The sequence below is a fragment of the Chroicocephalus ridibundus genome, chromosome 1 (assembly GCF_963924245.1).
Source record: "Chroicocephalus ridibundus chromosome 1, bChrRid1.1, whole genome shotgun sequence".
In the NCBI taxonomy this organism is placed as follows: domain Eukaryota; kingdom Metazoa; phylum Chordata; class Aves; order Charadriiformes; family Laridae; genus Chroicocephalus; species Chroicocephalus ridibundus.
The window spans coordinates 132,149,808-132,176,316 of NC_086284.1; the positions used below are offsets into that span (position 1 = coordinate 132,149,808).

At 45.0% G+C, this 26,509-nt stretch overlaps 1 protein-coding gene across 1 annotated transcript in view; it reads right to left on the bottom strand.

The window, feature by feature from the left end:
- Positions 1–5,920: 5,920 nt before the first annotated feature.
- TBX15 (T-box transcription factor 15) overlaps positions 5,921–26,509 on the bottom strand; it is a 100,351-nt gene continuing 79,762 nt past the window's right edge. Inside the window, exons 7-8 of the mRNA XM_063352803.1 lie at positions 24,356–24,453; positions 5,921–8,111 (exon numbers count right to left, since the gene is read on the bottom strand). Coding sequence (XP_063208873.1) covers positions 7,327–8,111; positions 24,356–24,453 — 883 coding nt within the window. The 3' untranslated portion in view covers positions 5,921–7,326. The remainder of the gene's footprint in view (positions 8,112–24,355; positions 24,454–26,509) is intronic.

Below are 26,509 nucleotides of genomic sequence, written 5' to 3' on the forward strand. Positions count from 1 at the left end.
TTCTGGCGATTGACATCTAACCTGCACTTCATCTTCTAGCTTCCTTTTCACTCGTGATAATGCATTGGGTTTTGGATAGGTCTTTTATATATTTCAGGATATATGGTTATGCTCAAAGGTATTGAGCTTTCACCTTGGAATCTCGGTTAATTACCCATTGTAAATCTTGGGTCACGTTGCTGCACATTGTCTTCTCCTTCCTCATTTTGGGTAGCTTGCTAATAGAGCTTGGTTTCTTGTTGAGGGGTTACGTTAAGAGAAATGGCAGACACAGCGTGCTGTAGTCTGGCTACATTGTCCCGTTACTGGATTGCAGCTTTTCTGCTGCTGTCTCATCCGTGCTGTGGTTTTGGTGAAAGCAACACATTCCTCAGTGTTTATCAGTTTCGCGGCTGTTGACCGTGTCCCTGGCTATCAGCACTGGCCATTCTTTGAATCTTTGCTCTCATGTTCCTCTAGTGCTTTTACGCACACATTTGAATCATGTTTCTTTCTAACTAATCTTTATATTGCTGTATACAGACCTTTGCATAGCAACATAGGGTAAACCGTGGAGTACAGAGCTGGCCCTGGTTTGGATGGTTGGCAGGCTGTACTTAGGTTTATGCTGGGTTAATTGCACTGCAACTTGTTCCAGCCTTTCTGGGAGAGGCAGATGCAGGTAATTACCTCACATCGCCAATCACTAGACCGCATTGTCTATTTCATATAACCAACTGACTGCAGTTTTCCTTGGCGCCTGTTCGTGGGCCAGTTACACCAGCTTAAAATGCAACTGTATTAATGTGCAATTACCTGACTGCACATTAAGGGAAGTGTTATAACCCAGCTCAGGTAGGAGAGGAACTCGAGGCCATGTCACCCCTCCTGCCACCCCCTGTGCACCCTTAATTTTTACGAAGGAAACACTGGGAAGGCGGTAAGTGCAGCAGCATGTCCCCAGGGCTGTCATCTGTGCTGTCTGGAGGGAACAGGCACAGGCACCTTCACTGAGAATGAGGCCAGCCTGACTTTTTGGCTGAACCAGAGCCACCCTCCCCGTCACCCTAAGAGAAGGACTGATGCTCCCTGCTCACAGCCCCACTTGGGCCAACTCCGTGTCCCTGCAGCACCTGCTGCATGCAGTCAGCTGGAAAATAGTGTCCCGAGCTGTGTACGGTGCTGGATGCTCAAGGGGAGACATGGCCGAGCAGAGCCTAGGACTGCTTGTGAAAGCATCCGAGAGGAGCCCGCAGAAGTCACCCTATCTCAGCAGAGAAGGGCATTATCCAGCTGAATGTCAGAGCTTCCAAAATGCTCAACAAATTTAGAACATTACTGGAATAAGAACAGCATCTGTAGGAACTTCAACCAGTGTAAAATTATACAGGCTCCTAATCCTTCTCCCCCACAGCATGCAATGAGTTCCACATTGAGTCAGAAAAACAGGCGAGCTCAGTGCTCCAGAGATAGACTGCTTACTGCACAATTAACCCTACTGTGGAGGTTTATTGCTCCTCCCTGAATCAGCCGACCCCGACCACCATCCAGCACAGAAGCCATGCTCACCTCTGGGCTGTCGCAATGCAACAGAGTGCAGCCGTGTGAACTGCACTTTGCCAGTCTAGTCCTCCATCCAGGCAGGCTAGAATTATTGGAGATTTTTATTGTAGAAAGGAGCTAATATTTAAAGAGGTGTGTTCCGTACACTGCTCCTGTCATTGGTGGTCATGTTACTCTTCTGGGGTGATAAGCAACAGTTACTGACATGGCAAAACAACCCTTGAAAAGAGTTGCAGGGATTTTAGCTGTATTCTATGCAGTTTCCTAGGTAGCAATTACAGACAAATTAGGAGGAACAGTCAGAAAACTGAGTGAGCCGCTTTTCCGGCAGAAGTTTTGTGGGTCAGCGGCAGGCTACACAAACCCTTCCCAGCTGACCAACAGAGAAGCTCTCAGAAATGGTCCCATCAGCGGACTCAAAACGCTGGGTTACAGACCTGGCCAACATGCCTGGTCCTGCCGGCTGCTTCTGTAAGGAAGAAAAAGTGCTGAAGGAGTCAGATGTTCCTTGGATGGCAACTGGCTTATTTATAGCAAATTACCCCTTGGCCACACCAGCGCCCTCCTCCCAAAGTTCTGTCACTTCATAGCTGCATTTCTAGTGTATCTGAAGCATGTAATTGGCATGGTCAGACGTTCGTCCACCCAGTCCTGGGGTGCACTTTCATGTTGTTGTTTTGTTTAGAACGATGCCCAACAAGCAACATCCAGCAAAAGTCATCTGCTAGTGCTAGTCTAACAGGGGATGTGTGCTCTGGGTCAATGCACCTAGCTGTGTTGGGGAAAAAAAAAATCTGAACGCTTTTTTTTTTTTTTGTAATGGCAAATGACTATCTGTCAGCCCTCACGTACATCCGTAAAGCTTCACCCAGTATGCAATAAATCAGCCACACTAGTAGATCATCTGCTCTAATTTTTGCTGTAGTATATCTAACATAATGTCATGGGCTGTGTACCTTTGTATTTATGTTTGTGCCGTGAGCATTTTGCTTTAGCACATGGTACTTACATTCCCTCCAAGAACAGTATGTCGCACTGGCGTGCAATGTCCTGGTGTTGCTGAGCTGCGCTGACAGTGGTCACCATAATATTTATGTCCTGTGCCTGTCAGTGTGTTAAGGAATGAAGCTAAATAAACTTTGCAAAGCTGACAAACCCACTCTGATTATTTTTGCCCCATCCTTTTCATTTGTGCAGCAAGCTGCCAGGGTTGCATTTGGAACAGCCTGTGCTGCAAGATGAGGGATCGAGATTTATGCTACCCTTCCTGGCATTTGGATCGGGCTTTTAGAAAAGGGTACTTCTTCAAAGAGGTACATCATGTTTCACCTTTTAAATTCGCAGCATCTAACGGGGAGATAGAGAGCCTTCTCTTCTCCTGGACTGGAAGGCAAAGCCAAAGCCTGCATGGGCTAATAGCAAATGGGCCAGCCCAGGAGTGGTGGAGTAAATACCCCCTTGTTTCTGCAGCTCTTGGTAGATCCTCTGGTGTCTAATAACATGCATATGCCAGATGAAACTTGGGGTGGGAGGATGTGCGTGCAGGATACCTGTTCCTCGTGTGGCTTCTTTGAATGAGGAGATGTTGCACAGTGGCTTTCCCTGCACTGGGAAAAATGAATAGGGCCCCTGTCCTCCTCCCCTGTCTCTTCTAAAGAAACATGTGAGAACTTACATCTTTGCGAGTGTGACCACACTATCAAAGTTGCTTAAAGTTGGCCAAGGGGTTCAAATGTTCGTGGTGAAGTAGGGAAGGAAGGAAGGAAGAGGAGAGGAACCACACAACTGCTGCCTCTGCCCCCCACGCACATATGCTTTGCAAATGGGCAATCAAAGGGCTCCTGGATGAGAGCATGACCATGCCAGGAGGGCTCTCAAGCCCTGTGGTTAGGGCAGTTAGGGAGTTTTCCAGGGGTGGCTGCTGTGTGTACCGCAACCTGGGCCACCCACCAGGAGAGCTGGGCCCAAGCGGATTTCCCAGGCTGGCCCCGGTGCATCTCTCCCATTGCCCATTGCCCATTACCATCACCTCTTCTCTGGGAAGCCTGGTAAAAAGTGACAAATAGCTCAGAGCCTTGTGTCCCTACAGGTGTGGTGGTGGGAGAATAGCCACTGCTGTACACCAGATACCTCTGTCATACCTGCGTCCACTTCAAATTCAATGCTCACCTCATGTTTCTGGGGTGGAGTCAAGGCCTTAAGCAGGTTGCCTGCTCAGAGGAGTGTTATCCTGGGACGACTTCACCTGTGCACCTGCCTGGACACTAAGTAAAAAATTTTAACATGCTTTAGCCTGTTATTTTTGATGCTGCCCTCCAAACGTTGCTCTACTTTTTCTTTGCACAGTGACAACCAAGGAAAAAGTTTACTACTTTTTTTCCCATTTCACTGTTAACATGTTTTTAATCCTCATAGACTGTCAGTGTAACTTTCACACCGAGTTGTATTTGGCTATTTATAACTTTACCTCTTGGGATAGGGAAGCCTCTCTCAGGCTTTTTTCCTGCCGCTTTTCAGTCTTGGTGCTGAATATTGTGACCCTGAATCAATAAAACACTTCAACATATGCTAAGATGAAGGAATAACTACCTAGCTAATAAAGCTTTCTCATTTTATTTATGTGCCACATAAGAACTAAATAAATATGTCTATAAATATGGTCAATAGGTATGGTCAATACATGCTCACCCTAAGGTCAGTAAGTTTCATACCGAAGGCAGTTGGATAGAGTAACGTTACCTCAGTACGCTGAAGAGCTTGGCTGGATCAGAGACAGTGTGCTCAATAACTTGAAGGGTCATATTGCTGAAGAGTCTGGGTGACAATTTCAAAGCTCTTCCCCACGGATACCTACTAAAATGCATGGAAACCGGGAGTCCAGTCCTTCATGCTAATATTGAAGGTTGTGCCCTACATCTGTATTTTACTTACTTCAGTGACTGTTTCCAGTGATAATTTTTGATTAAATTCTTTTTTTTTGTTTGTTTCCATCAAGACTAGACACATACATTTTGGTACTGAGAAGGATTTAGATTTCATTAAATCACATTTTCTTATTAGCTGAAATACAGACTCACTCACAAAGAATTAAACAGAATAAATGAGAAAGAGCAATACTTTGCTCTTGAGTATTGTGATTTCTTTCCACGGTATTCAAAGGGCTGCACCATCCTCATGTATGAGGAAGTCTTACCGGAACAAACTTCTTGGGATGGAAGGCAGTAAATCAGGTGGGGTTAGGAAGGCACTTGAGAAGGGATTGATGAGCCACTAGCAGCATGTGGGTGTTGCTTGTTACATATTTTGACCATGGAAAAGCATTAACGTTGGAGATCAACTCATTCCTGAAGATAGTTCAAAATCAATAAACTTGTCAGTCACTTGGAAAAGGCTTGAGCAATACATAGCAGCACTTGTAAGAAACATCTGAAAGACTGAGCCAAACGACATGAACAAGCAATACAACCGTAATGGCATTTGGTGTCAATAAATATAAAGCAATGGATACTGCGAGAAGAACTGAATGGCTCACGGACCTACCAAAGTTGTTTTTTTCGGTTGTGCCAAATCAGGTGGAGTCTGAATGTAGCAGGTGACACCTCAGTAAAGACAGGGTAAACAAAAGACAGCAAAGGGAGGGACAGATTTGCTCCCATCCATAGTCCTTCCAACCTTTTTCTGAAGCATCCGCAACTAGACACAGTAAAAGCCAGAATACAGACAGACTAGGCACAGAACTGGGAATGACATTAGTATATTTATCTGCCCTTGTAAAAATAAAAATTAAGAACTGCTTGTAAAAAATTGTCTTCAAGGTCTTTCTGCCTTCTGCCTGGTGCTTTTTCAGTTCAGTAAAAAAAAAAAAAGTTTATTGACACGAGGAAAGCTGTAAACTCTGCAGCCATAACTTAAAGCCACGTTTTGGGGGGGCGTTAGCTTCCCCACTGCTTTCAGTGTTGATGTCTCAATTTCATATTAGAAATGTAGTGCAAATGAAAAGCTGACACATACCCCAAAATGACATTTAAAAATGAGAAACAAGTCATACTGTCATTTGTAAGAATTATTTTCTATATTAACTGTGAAAAATGATTCTGAGGAGCTTTTTATTAGACTGTAAGAACCAAAATAACAACTCTAGCTGTCCGTAAGACACTCTTCCTGTGAAGGCAGGCACTTTACAGATCCCAAGCACTCAATTTTTAAAATTTCTTGAGATGACAGAATTTTTATTTTTATTGTAATATTGCCTGGACTTCACAATTTAGCACTGTGTCTTCATTTCCTCTGCTGTGCAAACATGCGTGACAGTATTTTGAAAACGTCTGTCTCTAGAAGACCATTGAGGAAGCCTTACAGACAGAGAAAAACACAGAGGAAACAATTGCAAAGATTTATTTAGCGCGTTCTGTGCTTGGCACTTAGAAACAGAGTTCCGTGCATAGGGCAAATCTTTATACACCTTTTTCTTCATACATATTTTACATACCATTTTTTTTGCCCTCTTTTATATTCATAATATTGAATCCCTCACTAGGCATATAAATACATTTATCTACAACACCTCACAACAAATCTCAATAATATCTGTATTCTGTTACTTGGTATTTGCATTTTCACACAACTTAAATGCATAGCTTGCACCAAGCTACAATTGTTTTCCTATTTTTAAAGGATTTGAAGAAAAAAAAAAAAAGAAGAAAAAAAAACAGAAAAGAAAGATGTCAAAAGGCAATGATCTATTTGGTTAAACAGAGATCGTGTGGCAGGCAGGAGGCTGGCGAATACTCGACCTCACTGTTACTGAAATGCTAATGGTTTTCTATGGCAACTCTTGCATGCAAAGTGAGGGAGGCCGGCTGCACTTCTGTAGAGCAGGGCTCTCTTTCCTCATTGCTCTTCCCCGTGAGCTCAGTCTGGAGAGTTTCCTCCCATTGGGTTGAGTGCTATGGGATACATGTTCCCCACGAAGGCTGTTGTCCGTTCGGTTTGGCTGCATCACTTCGGTTCACGTCAACAGGAGCTGAACCCCTTCTCCCCCTCGCATCTTTCTGGAGATCAAGCCCTGTTTATGTCTGAGGCTCACTTGTGGGTTAAAACTTTTCTCTCTCTTCTCTCTTTCCCATCTCTGCAGGCTGGGTGCTGGTAAGCTCGACCCTCACAAAGAAGCCGCCGGTCAGGCAGAGCCAGGGTGAAAATGCAGAAACCTCCTTGGGAGGAGAAGCTCCAGCCCAGCAATGCCATTCCTGTGCTACAGTGGCAGAAGGAGCCACAGGCTGCTGTTGGCTTCAGAAATGGGCTGAGCTGTTCCAGCCCTGAGGGATGGTCTGGGAAGGGGGAGGTCTTTAGAGCTATGGGCAGTGCAGCTTCAGAGGACGAAACCTTGGGAGATGGCTTTTCTTCATCACCCAGAGGAGATAGCACAGGGACATGGCTCCCTCCACACCAAGAGCTCACACAAGCTGAGAGTTAATGCATAAATGGTATATTCAGCTACTTCTCTCCAGCTTCTCATTAAAGTCATGCCCTACTCTCTGCAATGTCCAGAAAGAGCAGACGCTCTGTGCCAGATCTGGAAGACCTGGGCTTCAACAAGCTGCGACGGCTGTCAGTCAAGGCTTTCCACGAGGTTCGGTGGTGCATACCTAGGTGGCTTGTGTTCTTATTTATCATTAAAATACTAGTTCCACTATAAGTTTGAAGGCAAAAAGGTACTGGGATGGGTTTACCCATGGAAACAATGAAGGTCCGTCTGCCTTCAATGCCAAGGAGGGGCACAGCTTGTTAGACCATGTGCACAGACATCTGTGAGGAGGAGCCCTGAACCGCACCGTACTGTCTGTTGTCACAGGCGTTGGCCGTCTGCTGGTTGCCAGAGGGAGGGCTGATCATGTGCATCCCGTGATCCATCCCTGTGGAAAGGTATTGCCTCTCTCCGAAGGCCCCACTGGACGGGGAAGAGCAGAGTAAAGTGCTTTGGGAGGTGGTGAGTTTCTCCGGGCTCGCCGCCAGCCTGGGGGAAGCAGGGAAATTGTATCCATAAAGGTTGTAGGGATTGTGCAGGGAGAAGGCGTTGTAGGAGCTCTGCTGCATGTGGCCACCACCGAACATGTGTGAAGAGGAGGAGGTGGAGGCAGGGCTGCCTGCTTGCATGACATACTGAAACTGGGAGCTGGGGAAGGACCCCAGCTGGCCACTGTACGCCTCCATCTTGCTGTTGCTGGGCAGGGAGGAAGGAGTCGGCATTCCTGAGATCAAGGATGGAGTCCTCTGAGGCATGAAGGTTTCGGAAGGCTGCGAGGCGGAAGCGGTGCCGCTCTGCAGCCGGTTGTAGCCACCATCGCTCAGCCCTGGGTAGCTCTGCAAGGCGGCCATGTTGCTTCTGGCACACGGGGGATAATCAGACAGGTTGAGGTTGCAAAGCTGACTCTCCCGGCAGCCCACGTTGAAAGTGTTGGGGGCCAGATGAAAGGCCGGAGGGGAGCAGGATGGAGAGAGAAGGTGAGAGGAAGCAGAGGGCGACGGGGTCCCTGTGCTGGAGGTGGTCGGGGAGGTGCCTGTGCTGCCTCCTGCAAAACAAAACACATGGGAGGATGTTCAGAGCCCGGGACCACATCTGCAAAACGAGACGGTCTCGTTAAAAAACAGCTTAGTTTAATAAAGAAACAAGGGTGGTAAAATGGCCGCTGGAAAACTTTCTTGGCAAGAGCCCTCACTTTATTAATAGCATCCCTTGGTCTTTCCTGCTGCGTTTTTGTTATGATTTTGTTTTTCAACGGAGGTTTTCTTCCCTTTGAAAATATGAGAGGGAAGCAAGCATGCCACAAAGCAATTGAAGGCAGTGGGAAAAGCTGCAAGAAGCACCGCTCCATCAGTCAAGAGGTCTGCCATTTCCAGGCATGTTTATCTACTCCTTTTTTTCAGAAAAAAAGAATCTCATTTCCCTCTCCTGCTCTGCAGAAAGACCACCATGGCCCCCACTAAAAACATGCTTTATCATCCTCTCCAGGGGCTTGCAGCAGAAAGTGGCTGAAAGCATGTTGGACTTTGCATTGCTCAGCAGTTTTTTCAGATGGCTGGTGGTGCAGTGGTACTGATTTAATCCAGAAGTAACACTAGAATGAAGGGACACTGTTTCAAGCCATAGCCAGTTCCACCAAGCAGAGAAAGGGGATGTGTCAGGTATTTCAATCATGTACTTTAGCTTTAAATGGGATTCCATATGCTGTATCACTGGTGTTAACAAAATATTGATATATATGCATGTTGGTAGTATCAATGTATTATACAGTATTTATGCTATGAACAATATAATTGATTATTTTGCACAGCAGGGATGCTCACACGTTCTGTCCTGGGAAAATGATACTGCATAATACTACAAGAACAGTAACAAACTGAAAGTAAGTGATACGAAGAAGCAGATGGCACAATTTTGAACTTGAGAGGAGATGATTTGTAGGCAAGATTCAGAGTTAGGGGAAACTTCCTTCGTCAACCAGGAAAACCACTTCTGTGCTCAAGGGAATGCAGTTTTCTGGTGTGAAACTTTTTTTTTTTTTTCACTTGAATGATTCCCTTTGCATGAGATCCCGTTTCTGCATTAGGGTAACTAACACTGAATCACAGAATCATAGAATTGTTTAGGCTGGAAAAGACATTTAAGATCATTGAGTCCAACCATTAACCTAGCACTGCCAAGTCCACCACTAAACCATGTCCCTAAGCACCACATCTACACGTCTTTAAATACCTCCAGGAACGGTGACTCAACCACTTCCCTGGGCAGCCTGTTCCAGTGCTTGATAACCCATTTGGTGAAGAAATATTTCCTAATATCGGCCGCTAATTGGGTGTAACTCCATTCACCGCAACTCTTTGGGCCCAGCCATCGAGCCATTTTTTTACCCAGTGAAGAGTACACCTGTCCCAGCCATGAGCAGCCAGTTTCTCCAGGAGAATGCTGTGAGAAATGATATCAAAGGCTTTACTAAAGTCTAGGTAGACAACATCCACAGCCTTTCCCTCATCCACACATAGGTCACCTTATCATAGAAGGCAGTCAGGTTTGTCAAGCAGGACCTGCCTTTCATAAACCCATGATGACTGGGCCTGATCACCTGGTTGTCCTGTACGTGATGTATGATGGCACTCAAGAGGATCTGTTCCATGACCTTCCCTAGCACCAAGGTCAAAGTGACAGATCTGTAGTTTGCCAAAGACTCTTGTAAAAGCAGCAAAGAGGTGCTGGTGAAGAGACTTCACCAGGGGATAAGTAGAACCAGAGGTACTAGGAAGACAACTGGTGAGGCAGCATTGGGCAAGAAGACAGGTGAGAGGCAAAGGGACTTGAAAAGAGCTGAAATTTAACCAAGGCAGAAACCGTACATTAAGGATCAAAAGTGAGGGACAGCTTTCCCTTGTGGTGCCTTGTGGAAAAAACCCAGCAGGATTTTGAGACCAGCCTAGGTCTGCTGCAAAATAGCAGGGGGGCACTGAATGCAGTGCTGCTTGATGAAGAAAGAATAGGTGATGCTAACGGTTAAGAGATGCACTAGAAATACAGGTTGTGTCAGTTTATGATGGTGAGAATGTAAGTGAGATTATACCTCGGTACAGGAAAGACATGGACCTGTTGCAGTGAGTACAGAGGAGGAACACAGAAATTATCAGAAGGATGGAGCACGTCTCCTATGAAGAAAGGCTGAGGCAGTTGGGGTTGTTCAGCTTGGGGAAGAAAAGGCTCCGGGGAGACCTTATAGCAGCCTTTCAATACTTAAAGGGGGCTTATAAGAAAGTTGGTGACAAACTTTTTAGCAGGGCCTGTTGCAATAGGACATGGGGTAATAGTTTTAAACTAAAAGAGGGTAAATTTAGAGTAGATATAAGGAAGAAATTTTTTACAATGAGAGTGGTGAAACACTGGAACAGGTTGCCCAGAGGAGCGGTAGGTGCCCCATCCCTGCAAAAAATTCAAGGTCAGGTTGGACAGGGCTCTGAGCAACCTGATCTAGTTGAAGATGTTCTGCTCATTTCAGCGTAGGTTGGACTAGATGACCTTTAAAAGGTCCCTTCCAACCCCAACTGTTCTATGAGTCTCTGATAGCTCTTTCTAAGACATCTAGGATGAAACATGAAGGACATGGACCCGTTGGAACAGGTCCCGAGGAGGGACACACAGATCATCAGAGGGCTGGAGCACCTCTCCTATGAAGACAGGCTGAGAGAGTTGGGGTTGCTCAGCCTGGAGAAGAGAAGACTCCAGGGACATCTTATCACAGCCTTCCAGTACCTAAAGGGGGCCTACAGGAAAGGCGGGGAGGGACTCTTTATCAGGGAGTGTAGTGATAGGACGAGGGGTAACGGTTTTAAACTGAAAGAGGGAAGATTTAGATTAGATATTAGGAAGAAATTTTTCACTATGATGGTGGTGAGACGTTGGACGAGGTTGCCTAGAGAAGTTGTGGATGTCCCATCCCTGGAAGCATTCAAGATCAGGCTGGATGGGGCTTTGAGTAAACTGGTCTAGTGGAAGGTGTTCCTGTCGGCAGCAGGGGGGTGGGAACTAGATGACCTTTAAAGGTCCCTTCCAACCCAAACCATTCTATGATTCTATGAAACAGAATGGGGTGTTAGAGTGAAAATGAACGCTTATTGCAAAGCCACTGACTCCTTTTGACATTCATTCAGAAGCATAAAAGCAAAGCATTGAGTCAAATCTCCATTAGGATTCATGAGAAAATTTGAAGTTTCAAATGGCATCACGGACTCTCTATATTCCCTTCTTGACAACACTGGAATGCTCAAACTTGATTGTGCATTTTTGCTTCAGAGTTCAAAGACTTTTTGCATTAATTTCTAATTTAGTATTTATTTTAAAAGGTACACTTTCCTGGTTTATTTAAAGTCTCTGACAGACAATCTCTGGCTAATTTTGTTGCGGTAAGTAAAGATGGTACCTCCTCCGGCTTTTCTCCCCGCCTCTCTTTTACAGGTTGCCAATACTGTAGCAAGATCAGCAGAAAGGAAAGGCTGCCTCTGCACAAGTAGTTCCATTGCAAAGTCTGTTTCAGTTGAAATTGCTAATAAAGGTAAGTTGGAACTGAGGTACACGACCACAAACACACATTTTCCTGCTAGCCCTGCACTAAAGAGGGTGACCTCTGACCGGGAGGGCAGGCAGACAGCTGAGTTCATATATCATCACTTAGGTATTAAAGCTCAAGATACAGAGGTCACATAATCACGAAACAAATACAGCACAAAGTGAGATGTATTTAACCCACAGTAATTCCACACTTGATTCTTTACACCACATATTTCATGAACAAACTTCAGACAGTGACTTATGTGCTGACAGTGTCTGGAGAATAAGTAAAAATACATATGTATGGATGTATGAGCATTTAATGATCTGTTTGAAATAAAATATGCACAATAAATGATTAACTACAATGTCTTCATTTCAGTCTTCCTTTACCCCACAGTTAACCTTTAAAAACTATGCAGAAGAAGAGCACACACACCAGTCACCTCAAGCATTAAGCTTTAAACATCTGCTAAGAAGTTCCAATCGAGTCATACCCATAACTGAGGCACTGACTCCACAGGGAGTAAGTAGAGATCTCTGATTAGCAGTTACAAGATATTCTTAGTGGTTCCAAAACTGAAACACTGAATTGCGCATTTCAGGTTACCCCAAAAGAGGGACTAAAGTGATTCTGCTCTGAGTTATTCCTATTTGTAGGCCAACAGAAAAACCCTGAAGTGACAACACAGTAATTAGGGAAAAAAAAACGAAAAAGATTTTTTCTTTTTCTCTTTAACTTTAAAATGGTGAGGAGATGAGAGATCTATCAACGGGAGCAAATGCCAGACCTGATGAGTGTCTTTCAAGAATGCTTTGCTGCGAATGCCAACCATAAGCACAGGACACACCAGACTTCTGCTGCAGCAGAGCATAACGCAGATGCCTGAAGTTCCTGATCATTTGCAGAATAATCTTTACACCTTTAAGTGGAACGGGAAACAATACAAAGCAAGGCCCATCTCGGCTCACCCTCTTCAGAAGGCAAACAGCTCTACTCTGAACAATATTTCTGATCCATCTTTGCTGGCAGCCCTAAGTATGGGCCAAACACAACCTGGACTTTTGTGAAGTTATAACTTGGACTGTAGTTGTTACAAAGTCAGCCAAATACCCTCAGACATGGCAGCAAGCCCAGCAAGTATATCCACACCATTCTACGGTCTCAGATACACAGATGTGTATGTCGTTTTAATGGAAGGCATGGATACGAACCAATCTAGTTAAACTGATACACAAGGCTATGTTTAGGTCTGGTTTAAGTCAAGTGAAACCACATTTAAGGAAGAACAAAATGAATTGCTCAATAATTCTCCTCTTTTCCTTTTCTCTACTCACTGTTGCCCCGGAAATAATTGCCAACACCAACAGCATTTACCATGAATGTCACAGTGCCTCCCACCTCCACACTTGCCATGATTCCAGAGAGACTAATTACTATCGTGGTCTTCTGAATATAATTTCTAGCCCTGCATACATCAGTCCCAGATACATGCAGTTAGTGAATCACATTTGTATAAAATGCAAGGTAACTTCAAACCCCTCTCCTTTGTATCTGAACCCTGCCCCACATGGCAGACAAAAGTATCTGCCCTCACGGTGTCCTGTCGCTGTGTCCGGGGCTTAGCCAAGAACTGGTGCCATCCTGAAAGGAGCCTGCTCTCTCTGTGGGCATGGGAGTGATAACTAGGTTGACCTTATCAAAGAGACAAGAGCGTTTCCAAAGAGGAGGAGTGGAGACTCATCTAGTGCAAGAAAGGTCAAAAACTGCAAACTGGACCAGGAAGTGAGAAATCATTGGTAAAGAGGGGAGATGGGAAAAAGAAGAATGAAATCATGGTGGAAGACAGGGAAACTCTGTGGAGAGGACGGGATGTAAATGCAAACCTTCTTCCTCACACCAGCATTCCTTCTTGTGAACACTATATAGAAATGATGGCTGTGCACCAGTATCAAATTCCTACCCATGAGGTTTAGGGAAGAAACTACAGCTTCTCTTCTGGATAGAAATAAGAACTGCTGTTAAAATTTCACCTCAAGTAGCTTTGACCGGTCTTTCCTTCCTGTCACTTGTGTTCTAAGCTTTGGTAAAGGTTCTGTCTCCCTATACGTTCCAAATAGACCTTGCTTTTGCCTTTACCTAGACAGAGCTTGTGTTAAGGACAATTTCAGGGTAAACTGCAAGCCCAAACATACCCAGTCCAGGGGTATGATGTGCCTACGGCCTGGAGTATTCTTGAAGCATTCTGCATGCCAGGGTGTCTGAAAGGCAAAGAGGACCCCTTCCACATAGTGCAGGTCACGTAGAGAACTTCTAACACTGCAGTGTAGATGGAAAACACATCTGTCAGCAGCCAGTGTTAGCCAAGGCAGCTTTCTGGCAACGGGGAGATAGGGGGGAGAGCATCAGTGCCAAGGGAGCCTGAAGCAATTGTGCATGGAAAAATTTCTGGGATCTCTTATGAATGACACCACACTAGTCAGTTGACCTACAAGTTATCCCAACCTCCTTTATCTGAAAGGTGCACATAAATCACACTTTGGACTCAATTGCAGCTTACTTTCCTTGCTAATGTTTCCAGGCATCAGTTGCTACCATCACCTGCAGTGCCTCCGTACAAACCTCTCAGTCCTTGAAGCCCTTGCTTAGTGCAGAGGAGGAGGGAAAGCACAAGCTGAAGCTGCAGTCAGCACAAGATATTTGAACATGACGGGCATACCCTGTCCAACGGTAGAGTCTCATCAGACAGCTACAGGGAAGAGCTTTAGAGCAGTTTAGGCAACTTGATCACTGCCATTCTCTGACCACATCAGCAGCCTCCGGCTCTTGCTGTGGTTGGGCTCAGACAGTGATAACCTGGTACTCACTGTCTCAGTAAGAACAGATGTGGCTGAGGGTCCTCGGAGCTTGTGCCTTGACTTTCTAACAAGAATGGGAAATACAAGGTGATTTGTCTTAAAAATTCACATTTTGATGTGTAGTTAGCACCAAGTTATTATTCTTTGAATGCAAACACTTCTTAAACAGCTCAGCCCACTTCCACACACAAGGTAGTTTAGCCTATTATGGCCACAGATATGGCCTCAGGTTCAGCATGGCCAGCCTATAGCTCAGAGGCTGTACTCAGCCCAGCAGGACAGTGTCTGGCCCACAGCCTCAGCCCAGCCATCTTCTCCCACCTTCGGATGTGAGCAGGAGCTAGCCCGAAGGCCAGATGCTTGGGAGTCATCAGTGCCTGGTCTCCCTGATGGGTCTCCTGGAGGAACTGCAGCCCCTCTTCTGACACATACCCAACACGACAGCATCTCCACCATGTGATAGGCATGTGTCTATCCGAGCACCGGAGGGTGTGTGAAAGAGGGGCTGTGACCACTAGTCATTCATCTGGCTCACAGCTCTCCCCCTGGTGCTTTGCTTGAGCTAATAAGCCCTTCTGAGAGGCAGTTTATATTCGCTTGGGCACAGAGCCATGCTAACGCAGCTCTCCAGCTTTCCAAATGGAGCTGGCTGGGAGCTGGCATGTGTCTGGCCAGCGTGGAGCACAGACAGAGGAGCCTGTCCATGCAGACATACTCCAAGTCGCTCCTGAAAGGTCTGATTTTTGTGAAGGCTCCACAGACACGTACACATGTGTGAAGGGATTTTCTAAAGCATGGGAGAGACCAACTCTTCCCATTTTTTTGCAATGTTCTACCCTTGGACACAACAGTAAATAAATGTGATGGCATGCATGCAGGAAAACAGATTTGAACAAAAAGGTAAAATTCCATTCCTGTTCTGTGCACTCGGACATGCATGCACCCTAGGTACGGCTTATGAAACTTACTCCCTGTCTTCCAAGTTACTTCAGCTTTGGCCGCAGAACAAAAATGAAGCACTTGCCTAAAGGTAGAAATCTGAGATGGTAATGAGGGAGGGTTTGTGCAGATTGTCAGGTCATCTGACTGATAGATTATGAGGCCAGAGGGTGCCACTGTAATCATCTGATCTCATGTCCTTTCAGAGCCAGGCCTAGCACAAACCTGGATTCATTCCTGCTTCAAGCAGCACATGTCTCAGTCCTGCTCAACACCTACTTGCTTCTCCAGGCATCTAAATGCCACAAAATCAGGTGTCACTCCTGCTCTCACATATCATGACAACTTCTGGCTTGCAAGTGCAACTGACAGCCTGAGGTCTCTCTTCCCACTTCTAGTTTTCCAAAACTCAAACCTAAAACATCCAGAAGGACTGAAAGATTCTTCATCACATACTTCTTGTAACCAGGGCTACCCCTCTGAGTTCCTTCTTCACCACTTTGGAAAACTAAACAGTTTTGATGCCTCGTTCTCATGCTCTCACAAAGCAAGGGCAGGGACGCCTGGTCTGTGATGCGCTGGACTCTTTCTTTGTTCTTTCCCCAATTCTAGGAATGAAAACTTCCCTTTTTCATGGGAATGAGAGCCATTTCTGTCTTCACAGAGTGTAGCTGCCTGTTTTCTCTCTAGAGCCCTTGGCCAATTATCAGATTATGAATCCACTGGTAAAATTTTTAAAAGGCCCAAATGAGACCCAAAATCTACCGCATGCCAAATTGCTGGGTTTGTAGGGGAAACATAAAGAGTGCTTTGTAGTTCTTTGAGATACAGCTCACAGTGCAAAAAAGATGGTTACAGCAATAGATTTAAGGGGGAAAGTATGTACTGTATGGCACAGAAGTGAGGAATGAAACAAAATTTTATTTAAGGTTAGTAATTTATAGAGAAGGATCTTTTTTATAAGTTTGCCTCAAATGACAAGAATCACTGGAATTAATGATAAATCTCAGAATAACACTTTAGTTCCCTTTAGCTCTTACAGATCTCTGCAACACAAACTGAGCAGTCAGAAAGTTAGAGAGAAAACTTCAAACCAGGACACTTGCCTCAGTCAGCCTCCGAGACAAAATATTTTCAAGATGTAATGGTAAAAAACAACGCTTTTTTCTAATGTGGACAGAAAGTACAATTCAGGACACCCGATTTCCATTCCCATCTATATACAGAGCACCAAGAGAACATGCTCAAAAGTAAGAGACAACATCCCCTTCTCAGTCCCCCCAAACTGTCTTTAATACAAGGGTTTCTGCTACTCATATAAACACACGATATTCTTGGGCCAGCTCCATGCTGTCTCAGGAGAAGGCCTGTTGGATGGGATTTTGTGTCTTGTGTGCAGACAGTTGTAACATGGGCATAGACAACACTTTTGTGAGCTGTACATCAGCTCCTACAGAAATGTCTCCCGATTCCCTTCTTCAAGTACAGACAGACCGAATCAACTCAGGCTTGGAGGATGATGAGCACCCCACTTTAGTTAAGAAAATTGCTCATCAGTGATAATTATGCACTGTACCTCACATTTACAACCATCAGTCGGGCACAGACATTGACAAGGGGGTCATGTAACGAAAGCTACCCCAGGAGATAACACTGAATGAAAACAGGATGCAGAAAAGGACCGTGGCACAAATCCTTTGGAAAGTCACAACAGAAGTGCTGCAACTTTGCATCTGAGATTAACTGAAATCGTTGTGATTTCTTTGGTGGTGACAAAATTAAACTGAATTGCAAACCTCTCCTGCCATTCTTGATGGAGTCTGCTTTGGGCCAACACAGGCCCTGGAAGCTCCAGCACATTAAATGATTAAAAAATATAGTAAACAACTATAAAACCCCAGAGGCACTGTGGTTCAAAATTTCTGAACCGAGGAACAATGTTGCAGTATTGTGGCTAGCTCAAAGCACACACCACTTTCTACTCATGACAAAATAACGTGCCACTCTGAGGAAACTGCAAATCTTCAAAGTATCGTTGCCCCTCTCCATTCATCCTTGTGAAACATGATCACCACCCATGAGATAACGGAGATTTAGGCTTCAGTAATCAGACTTCGGGGTAAACACCTCCAGAGAGTAACAGAGTGCTTCAGGCTCCTTTCAGGTCATCAGGGAGTGGCACAAACTTTGACTGTCAGCCCCTCGTGTCACATCTGGGAGGGTATTTCAGCTTTTCACTGTGAAAGATGAGACCTTGAAGCACCAGAAATACCCCTTCCCTAAAGAAAAACTGTCTGCAGCTCAACCAAGAAGAAGCTGGAACAGTTTGTTCCCTGTTGCTTCGTTTAGATGAGGCAATCTACTAGCCATTTGAAGTATGCAGCAGAAACCAGCTCTTGATCCCAATAACTCTGGCAACAACTGCTCTGTTTCCAATCTTTTCGTCAAGGTCAAAAGAATCAAGAAGATAATTGAGACCAAACCCAGATATCTGACCTCTGCCAATAGCCTAGACCGTTCACAATTGATTTTGAAAGGGAAGCAGCGTCCATATTATCCTGGTGGCATTGCTGAGAGAACCGATGGCTGCCGTCAGGAGGCAAGTGGCCAAGCAGATGTATTTGTAGGTTGTTCAGCCTCCTTTAACATCAGCAGCTCCACCTTTTGGGAGACGCTATTTTAGGGATCTTAACAGTTACTTGCTTCTTTCTGCCTCAAGGCACCTCCGATACCTTCAGATGAAGTTCTGGAGGGCTCAGTCTTCCCTCCACTTGACAACAAAACATATTTGTGCGTTCACGATATTGTTTTCAGATGGGTGCGATCAGGGCAGCTCTCTGAGTACCACACCCGGCATAGAGAAGAGCATTATGCCAAAGAAGAAATGAGTAACAAGCAGTACAGAAAAACTTTGGCAAGACAAGATGCCTGCCTGAAAAGGGTAATGTTTACAGACAAGGAAGCTGGAAAAGCAGCAACACCTCAGCTCAGGGTACCTGTCTCCCATCTGCAGCCAGACAGCCTTAGGGTCCGTCTGGACTCATCGCTACTACAAGAAAACATTGTTCCTTTCCAGCAGTAAATGAGAAGATTCAACCTCTTCCACACAGAGGAGAGGGAGCCTTTTCTGCGTATCCTTGTTGACACAAGACTGCAGGGTTATGATGTTCCCTCGCAGAGGAAGACAGAAGGAGCTGTACTCAGTCACCAGTTTGTACGTGCATGCTGCTGTAGAGTTAGCAGCATACCTGCTGATACCAGAGATCACAACAGCTGTCTTACCGGCAAGGAGCATACCCCTCTCTGCCTCCCATACCCTTTTTAGACAAATTTCAAGCTCTAGAGGCTAATCTCAACAACAATTAACAACAATTTTGCAGACCCTCTAACAGGTGGCCTCTCTACCTCAGGTCTCCAGTCCAAGATCAGTGCAGATGCTCAATTTGATGGAGAAGGGGTTGAATCTACTGAAGGCAATTGGTAGAGAGCAAAGGCACCTATTCAAGCAAAGAAACCTCATTTGAAAGGAAAGCTGCCTTGAGAACTCACCAGTCAAAGCTAAGATGTTTGACTCCTGTGGATTTGGTATGCATGTATCAAAACAGTAATTTAATGGTGAAGTAAAATTTTATGTGCTGTAAACCTGCTGATATACCACATCGTGTGACTCTCATATTAGTCCTGAAATTTTGCTTAGGAGGCATTTTTTTTTTACCAGCTGCTAGTGTACCTTCTATTTTACTTCTTGCCTAAGTCATCAGCTTTTGTAGGAGGATCAGATACTGATCACTATTCTAGTATTGTCACAGTGCCTTTCTAGCCTCTATGTCCTGGCAAAACTTACAGTCACTGATAGCGATCTGCTTATCACAATATCCTGTGGGAAACCGTATATCACATAGGAGCCAGCAATAGCTCTTTTTACTCTTGGAAAGTGACACGATCCAGAGTTACTGGAACTCTTATTTTCTTTCTCCTCTCTCTCTTCATTTTTTTTTTTATGTTCCCTATTAAAATCAAGAAACTAAGCCACATATTTTTAATAATGAGAATCTGGATGAGGTTCAATCTAAATTTTGAAAATATATTCCAATTAAAGACTTTAATAGATTCTTGGCCTTCCCCACATCTCATTGCCATGTGCATTCAATAATCCCAAGCCCCCTTTTTCCCTAGTAATAAGTAGACTGCAGAGCGGGTGACATCATACTCCAGAAGGTCAGCCTCTCCCGGACTGCCGTTTTCTGAGCATTTCTTGCAAAGGTTTTGTTCAGGCAGGGGACTTTTTTTTCCCAAACTGGCTGCAGATCTGCTATGATTGTGTAAAACATGGTGCTTGCCCTTGTAAAGCTGCGATGGCTTTGGGATTGCATGCTCCAAAAGAGAGCTTGTGTTCTCAGGCCAGAGGGTTTCGCTGACAGAAACAACATGTTCTTCTCCTTGGTAGGACTATGGTCACTATTGGTGACCACTAAGGCCACAGACCTGCAGAGACTTACTGGTGTGCTTTACTTCAATAGCAATACATGCAAATGAAGCTCATGTACTTCTGAAGTCAGCCGCACCAGGCATCTACGTGACCGGTCGTGATATCAGGCTCCCAGTTTGGGTGGCAGCTGAAACCTGTCATTGTGTAGATTAGAAAGTTATTTAATCCCTGTATGAAACAGCTGCATCCAGCGTGCCGAGTATTGATTCGGTGTGTCACTGTGGCCCTCGCTCAACATACAGCTTGGGCCAAACAAATGAGCAAAGCACTAGGATGTATGTTGAATGGCAGAAAGGATAATGTGGAAAAAATTATAATACGTTTAGATAATTGTGTCATGTGGATGCATCTGGAATACTCTGTGCAGATTTGTTTTTCAAGAAACGATTAAGGACCTGGAAAACTTCCCACTTGAAGAGAAATGAAATGGCTGGTGCTATTCACTGTGAGAAGCATGGAAGAGGGACATAAAAACCTGTAAAACAATAAAATGTATGAATAAGGTGGATGAGGGGGAACTTCTGTACTCCTTAGCTCTTAACATCCCACAAAAAGGGTTTTAGAGTAGAAAAATCAGAGCCACTTGAATGTTCCACACAGTTGTGTCATAAAAACATGGAAATTGCAGTCACAAGAGTCTGTCGAGGGTGTTTGACACAGAGCTACCATGTGTTCTTCTCTCTGCAAGACAGTATAGGTCATAAAGATTTGGTACTTGATCTTCTTTTTGACTAACTATGCAAACTGAGTTTTCATTCTCAGACATCTCCACCCAACAAACTGTTCTCCTTTTTTTTCCCCTGAATCCTCTTTAATCTCTTTCCACTCTTTAAAAATACTTACAGTAGAAGACCATATTGTAATATCAGTTTGCTCCTAGGAAATTGTCTCCCCACTGCTTACCACTGTTTTTTTCTACACCAAGGATTGCATGTCTCTTTTTATCACAGTATTACATACACTGTCCCTTGCCTGTGCAGTGGCTTATCCACTGAGACCTCCAAATTGTTGTCAATGCCAACGCTTTGCAGCACACACTCGGTGGGTGTGTAAGTCCTACTTTTTTTTCCTAGACACATGATATTGTATCCGGCTGAACTAAAAGCGACGCTTTGTTTTAATGTATGGAGGTTACCAGGCAATCTCTGTTGCCCTTCATACCTTTGTCCCCATCATTACTGACCACTTTGCAGTCTTAATGAGGTTTGTACCTTTTAGCAACTGCACTGTTTCATTTATTTCTAGACAAGTTAGTTCTGGAACCAGCCTCTGCAGAGCAACACTAGGAGTCTCCTCACTGGATGCTGTATTCACAGTTATCATGTCAGCTTTGAGATCAGTCAGCTACTCATTTCTTAATATACACTAATGCTAACTTTTACAAGCTGGCACATGTGGCAATAAGTCACATGCTCTCCAAAAATCTGTCACACCTATACAGTTATTTCTATCAGTCAAATCTCTAACTAACCAACAAATTCAGCTGGATTTGTTTGACAAAACTGTCTTGGAAAAGGCAGATAACACTTTTATTTCATGAAAAAATCAGCAAGTGACAAAAGAAAATCTAAGAATCCATAGCACAGAAAAATCTATCTGGAAAGCAGTAAAGACACCATATTTATGCTGCTGAAGTCCCAAGCTTCTGCCCCAGAAAGCATCATTTTTCCTACCACAGTAAGGCGGGCTTGTGTCTAGAAAATCAAGGCTAAATTCCACAGTTCCTACAGGGGATCTGTTCCAGCACTTTGCCAGATTTCATATAACTTGAGACTATTGCTTTTTTCCTATCCACCACAGACAGCATCTTATTTCAATACTATTATGTACTCTCTCCCGCCTCACCAGGCTGAACAACCATAACTTGCTCCTCATCGATGATGTTTCTTCCTAGGCACGTGGCCACTTTTGCTGCTGTCATCTTCTCTCTCTGCAGTAAGGATGCACTCCTCTTAAGCTGCAGTGGACACATCTAGTCCCAAAAGTCTTCTGTAGCACCAGTGAATTTTCCCAACTAACAATTCAAGGGATAAAATGGAGTCTTGCAATCCTCAAATGATTATTAGGAAATGTCACGTATTCACCCAGCTTTGGAGACAACAGCATGATCTAGAATTAAAGTGTCTGTTTGTTAAAATAATACCCTGAAAACTTATAATTCATAAATATGCAAGGGGATGAGATAACAGCATGCAGCTCAGAGCACTGAGGCTTCAGGTGGGAGAGAGGAGTAGAGTCCCAGGCAAGCCATTTACACGAAAAGACTGGCTAAGGCTCAGAAGATCTAAGGTGCAATAGCTTGTGCTGAAGTCAGCTGTTAAACACCACTGATTTACTCACCTGTCACACAGTTCATGTGCATGAAAGCAAAGAGATGAAGAGGTATGGGTACTGTACATCCTGGTCATCTTATGTTTGGAAGCAAGAATCACATGTGCCTTAAAGCCACCTCAGCATTTCTTGCTCTTTCTGCCAGCAATTCCAAGGCCTCCAGACCAGCATATTTCTGATGGCTCTTGGGGGCTGTCCCGGCAGCCAGAAATTAAAATAGAGTGTATCTATCTGTACCTTGGCTTTGCACCTATTGCTGAGACCAGGGGTCAGCTTGTTACAGCAACAACTGAAGAGGTCAGCGCTATGATGGAGGGAATATTTCTGATTCATTATCTTGAGATCATTTTGCGTGGCTAAACACAAAGCTTGAGAGTGCTGTTTTGTAATGAGTTATTAAGTTTTGAGACCAACCTGTGAACACAACTTCAGTTAAGGGCTGCCCTAAGCCTAGTGGTCTGTGGTGCAGTGGTGGTGGTCTGCACAGAGCCAGCTGGTCATGGGGTACTGGCTTGCTTCCTGGTTTTTCAGCTGCCAAACTATATTAAAACAAGCTAAAAATACATTAAATATTTTCCTTTCCTAATATTACCTTACCACGTAAGCAATAGCTGGACTTGCCGCTAGGATGTTATCTGATAACCAATGGGAGGGGAAGGAAGGGGAGGCGTGCGAGCCCGAATAGGGGGTGAGGCAGAGGAGTGAGGCTGCTTCAGCGACTGCGAACAGGAGGAGAGGCTGTTATGTTTCTATTTAGGAGGGTGATGAAAACGTTTCTGAATCCCTGCTTTAATCCATCTCTGTCCGCACACCCCACTGCAAGTGCTCCTCGACACAAGTCCCTGAGCTTGTGCAAAACCTCTCCTGCTCCATGCTGCGCTGTTTAAGAAGAGTTGGGTGGCCGTGTAAAGACCATGCATGGGGAGTCTAACACAGCCAACAGGAGTGTGCTCTGTCCTCCTCTGGTGCTGTGCCATCAGAAAAATGATTTAGCACGATTTTAGCAGAAAAATTATTTAGCTCTGGGGTTTTGCCTGGGGAACCGGGGTGGGGGATGGACAGCCAGAAGAGATTCCTGCACTAGATCCCCGTCCGATCCTGCCACAGTGATGGGCAGCCCCGGCAGCCACTGCTGCTCCCCTTACTCTGGAGGAAACCACGAATCCCCAGACGGATTCAAGATCTAGAGGGAAGTTTTGCGGTGATGTCAAGCTCGATTGTGAGAGGCTGGAGAATCTGCTACACAGGGCATGCATTTGGTTTTGATTGTTTAACCTCATAGGTGTCACATTTGAGCCAAGTTTTGGATTGTTTCTTTTGTTGTATGTATATTGGAATAAAAAAGAGTACCAGGTTGCTCTGATACCTCTGTTCCCAGTGATCACTGTGTTTTTAACTAGAAATAGCTGCAATGAAGTGAATGGGGAAGTCCTATTCACGCAAAAAAAAAAAAAAATAGTAACACAACCTGAAACTAGAGATGAAAGCCTTACTTAACAAATGAGAGATGTAAAGGGCAGAAGCTATGAAAAGACACAGCATGAACTAGCAGAAAACACTTGGCCTACCAATAATTTCTCCCAGACTTGTACTAACAGAAAGTTTCTCCAACAAGGCCACTGAGTTTTGAAAGTGAGGCAGCAGGATCCTAGGGGGAGGAACATTTCTGGTCCCCTAAAGCTTCCAGAGGACATATACCCCTTCCCCTTGTGTTGCTACACAAATGGCAAATGTTAACTGTAAATGGAGAACAATGTGTCTGACGTGCTGGAGCGTTTCCTCAGTCTCTCCGTGCTCTCTTCACACTTAACTCATGCCATGTACTTGGGCTGGCTTACCTGACTGCACTCCTTCCTGCTCCTTCTTCTAGTTCTAGCTCTGGGGATATCAGGGAGATGAAGCAGTTCCATTGCACTTCATAAGGCCCAGCCTGACCACCATTTCCATCCATCCTCTCTGCTCTATGTGCTTTCACAGCAGTCAAGAGCTCAACTGCATGTGTGACACCCCTAACCCGGCCACTGGACACACAGCACAGCGTGTTGCTGCTCTTACACCCTCTTCTCCTCTTCTTTCTACAGCTCTTTGCATGCCCTTTGTATGCTCACCTTGCTGCTTCTGCATGGTAGTGAAGTCTTCGAAGGTGAGAGTGCGCACGGGGGGCCTCCAGAAGGCGTAGGTCTCCATAATGGCCTCCAGCCCTGTCCTGTGCAAAGAAAATAAAGCAAGGAGAGAAGAAGAATGTCAGTCAGCTGGAAAGGGTATCAGCACTGGGGAAAGAGGGCTCTGACCTTGTTTGACAGGCTGACAGCGGCCACCAAAAGGTCACCTTGGCATCTGTGAATTCCTCAAGTGAGCCTTCCCGCACAGGTGCTAGCCACTAGACTAAAATGAAATTTCCCCAGCCCAGGATTTCAAAAACTCCTCACAGTCTTCCAGCTCCTTTTACTTTTTTTAACAAGGATCCCAAATTTTCTGTCTGCTTTGCAGGGGACACATGACCATCAGCTCCTCAAGGCATACTTTATCATAGAGCAGGCTTCCACTTTGTGGATATAAGCTGTGATGAAAACAAGGGAGGTCTGGGATTCAGCCTTCAGAATCAGAGAGATTTTATGAATTGCCTTTCCCTGCCACCTTCTAGTTCTGGACACTGCTTTGAAGTGCTCTAGGAAGCCATCCAAAAGGGAATCTTATTGGTTTTGGACTTCAACCAGAAATGCGTAAGAGGTTTTTTTATAAAAGATCAGTGGTATCTCTGCTTTTGGTTCCTCAGTCACTGCAAAGACAGTACCAAAGAGAAAAAGCCAAAAATCAAGCGTGAAGTTTCCTCTTGAAGGGCTGAGGTCTCACATTTGTTCCTACTTTCACTGCAGAATGCTAGCTCTGCTGAAAGTCTCTAACTCCACAGGCTCAGGGAGGACATAGGTGTATTATCAGCAAGAGACCCCTACGTTGTTTACAAGACAACCTCCTGGAGTTTCTTCCGAGGAAAGGGTCTCCTCTGTGGAAGCTGCACATTGCTGTGTTCTCCATTCCTTGCCTTCCCCTGTCTCTTTTCCAGCAGTAGGTTATAGCCCTCGCGCTGTCCGAACACAACTAGAGATGCTTCGTCAAATGCGAGAACATATCCCCTTTCAATGCAAAAGGCTCTAACAGCCCCAGAGCCTCTCATCAGATGTTGAGCTGATACTGGAGCTGCCTTTTGCTTCTGAAAATGTCTTTCTGCACGTGCCTCCACTCACTCAGTTAACTTTCCAAAGTCTCCCCGGAAGCCCGGATGCTTTAAATACATTGGAGTTGGCAAACCAAACTCTGTATTTTAAGAGGAGGTTTAGAAGAGAGGTTGTTGCGTGGTGTTTATTAGCTGCTAAGCTGTTAGAAGTAGAAACAGAAGACATCTCTGCATAGCAGTCTCACACTAGCGCTGAGCACATTACAACAAAACTATTTGGTTAATACAGTGGCCTCTGCCAGCTCATGGAGCTCAGAGACAACAAGGCAGCGCAGAATGTCAACCCATCTGCTAAGCTGGGCTCTGTGTGCAAAAGCAGCTCTTTGACTACCGGTACTACCCCCAGGATTTCCTCCACTCCCCATGTCAGAAAGTCATACATGTTCAGACTCCATTTGCTTCTCAACACACATAGTCAGGAAGAGAACGGTACCTTTTTGCACCCTCATGAAACAATCCCCAGCCCAAACACTGAGGGAGGACTTTCTGGTACCGTACATCCAGGGGGCTTAAAACACCCCTGGCAGGTTGCAATGCAACAAGACCTGCTGTTGAAAGGCCCTGCCTTGGTGATTAAAACCAAGCAATACATCCAGAAATGCTGACTGAAAGTTTCGGCTCTGCTAATCCAGCTGCTCTGCGTCTGCCACAAGGATTGTGCGGGTAGGTAGGGAGGCCAGCTCTCTAAGACCAGTGTTCACATAGTCTGACTCAGTCATTAGGTCCCCGTGTACATAACCCCACTCTGCACCAGCATCTGACTTCTAGCTCTGCTCTTGTGGGTCCCTTCTAGTAAAATCCAACCCCTAATAGGAGGTGGCTCAGGGAAACCGTAAAGGCAGGTTAAAGCTATTAGCCCGGCCTCTGCCTGGAGCCTCCATCATTCTCAGCTCAGCTTTACTCACAGCTCAAAGCTTCTAGCTCTCTGCCTACCACTTTCCCCTGTATCAATACAGTTCTCACACGCACTGTATCATTTGTACTTGTAATAGAAAAGGAAAAAGAGAATAGTCAGGAGATAACAAAA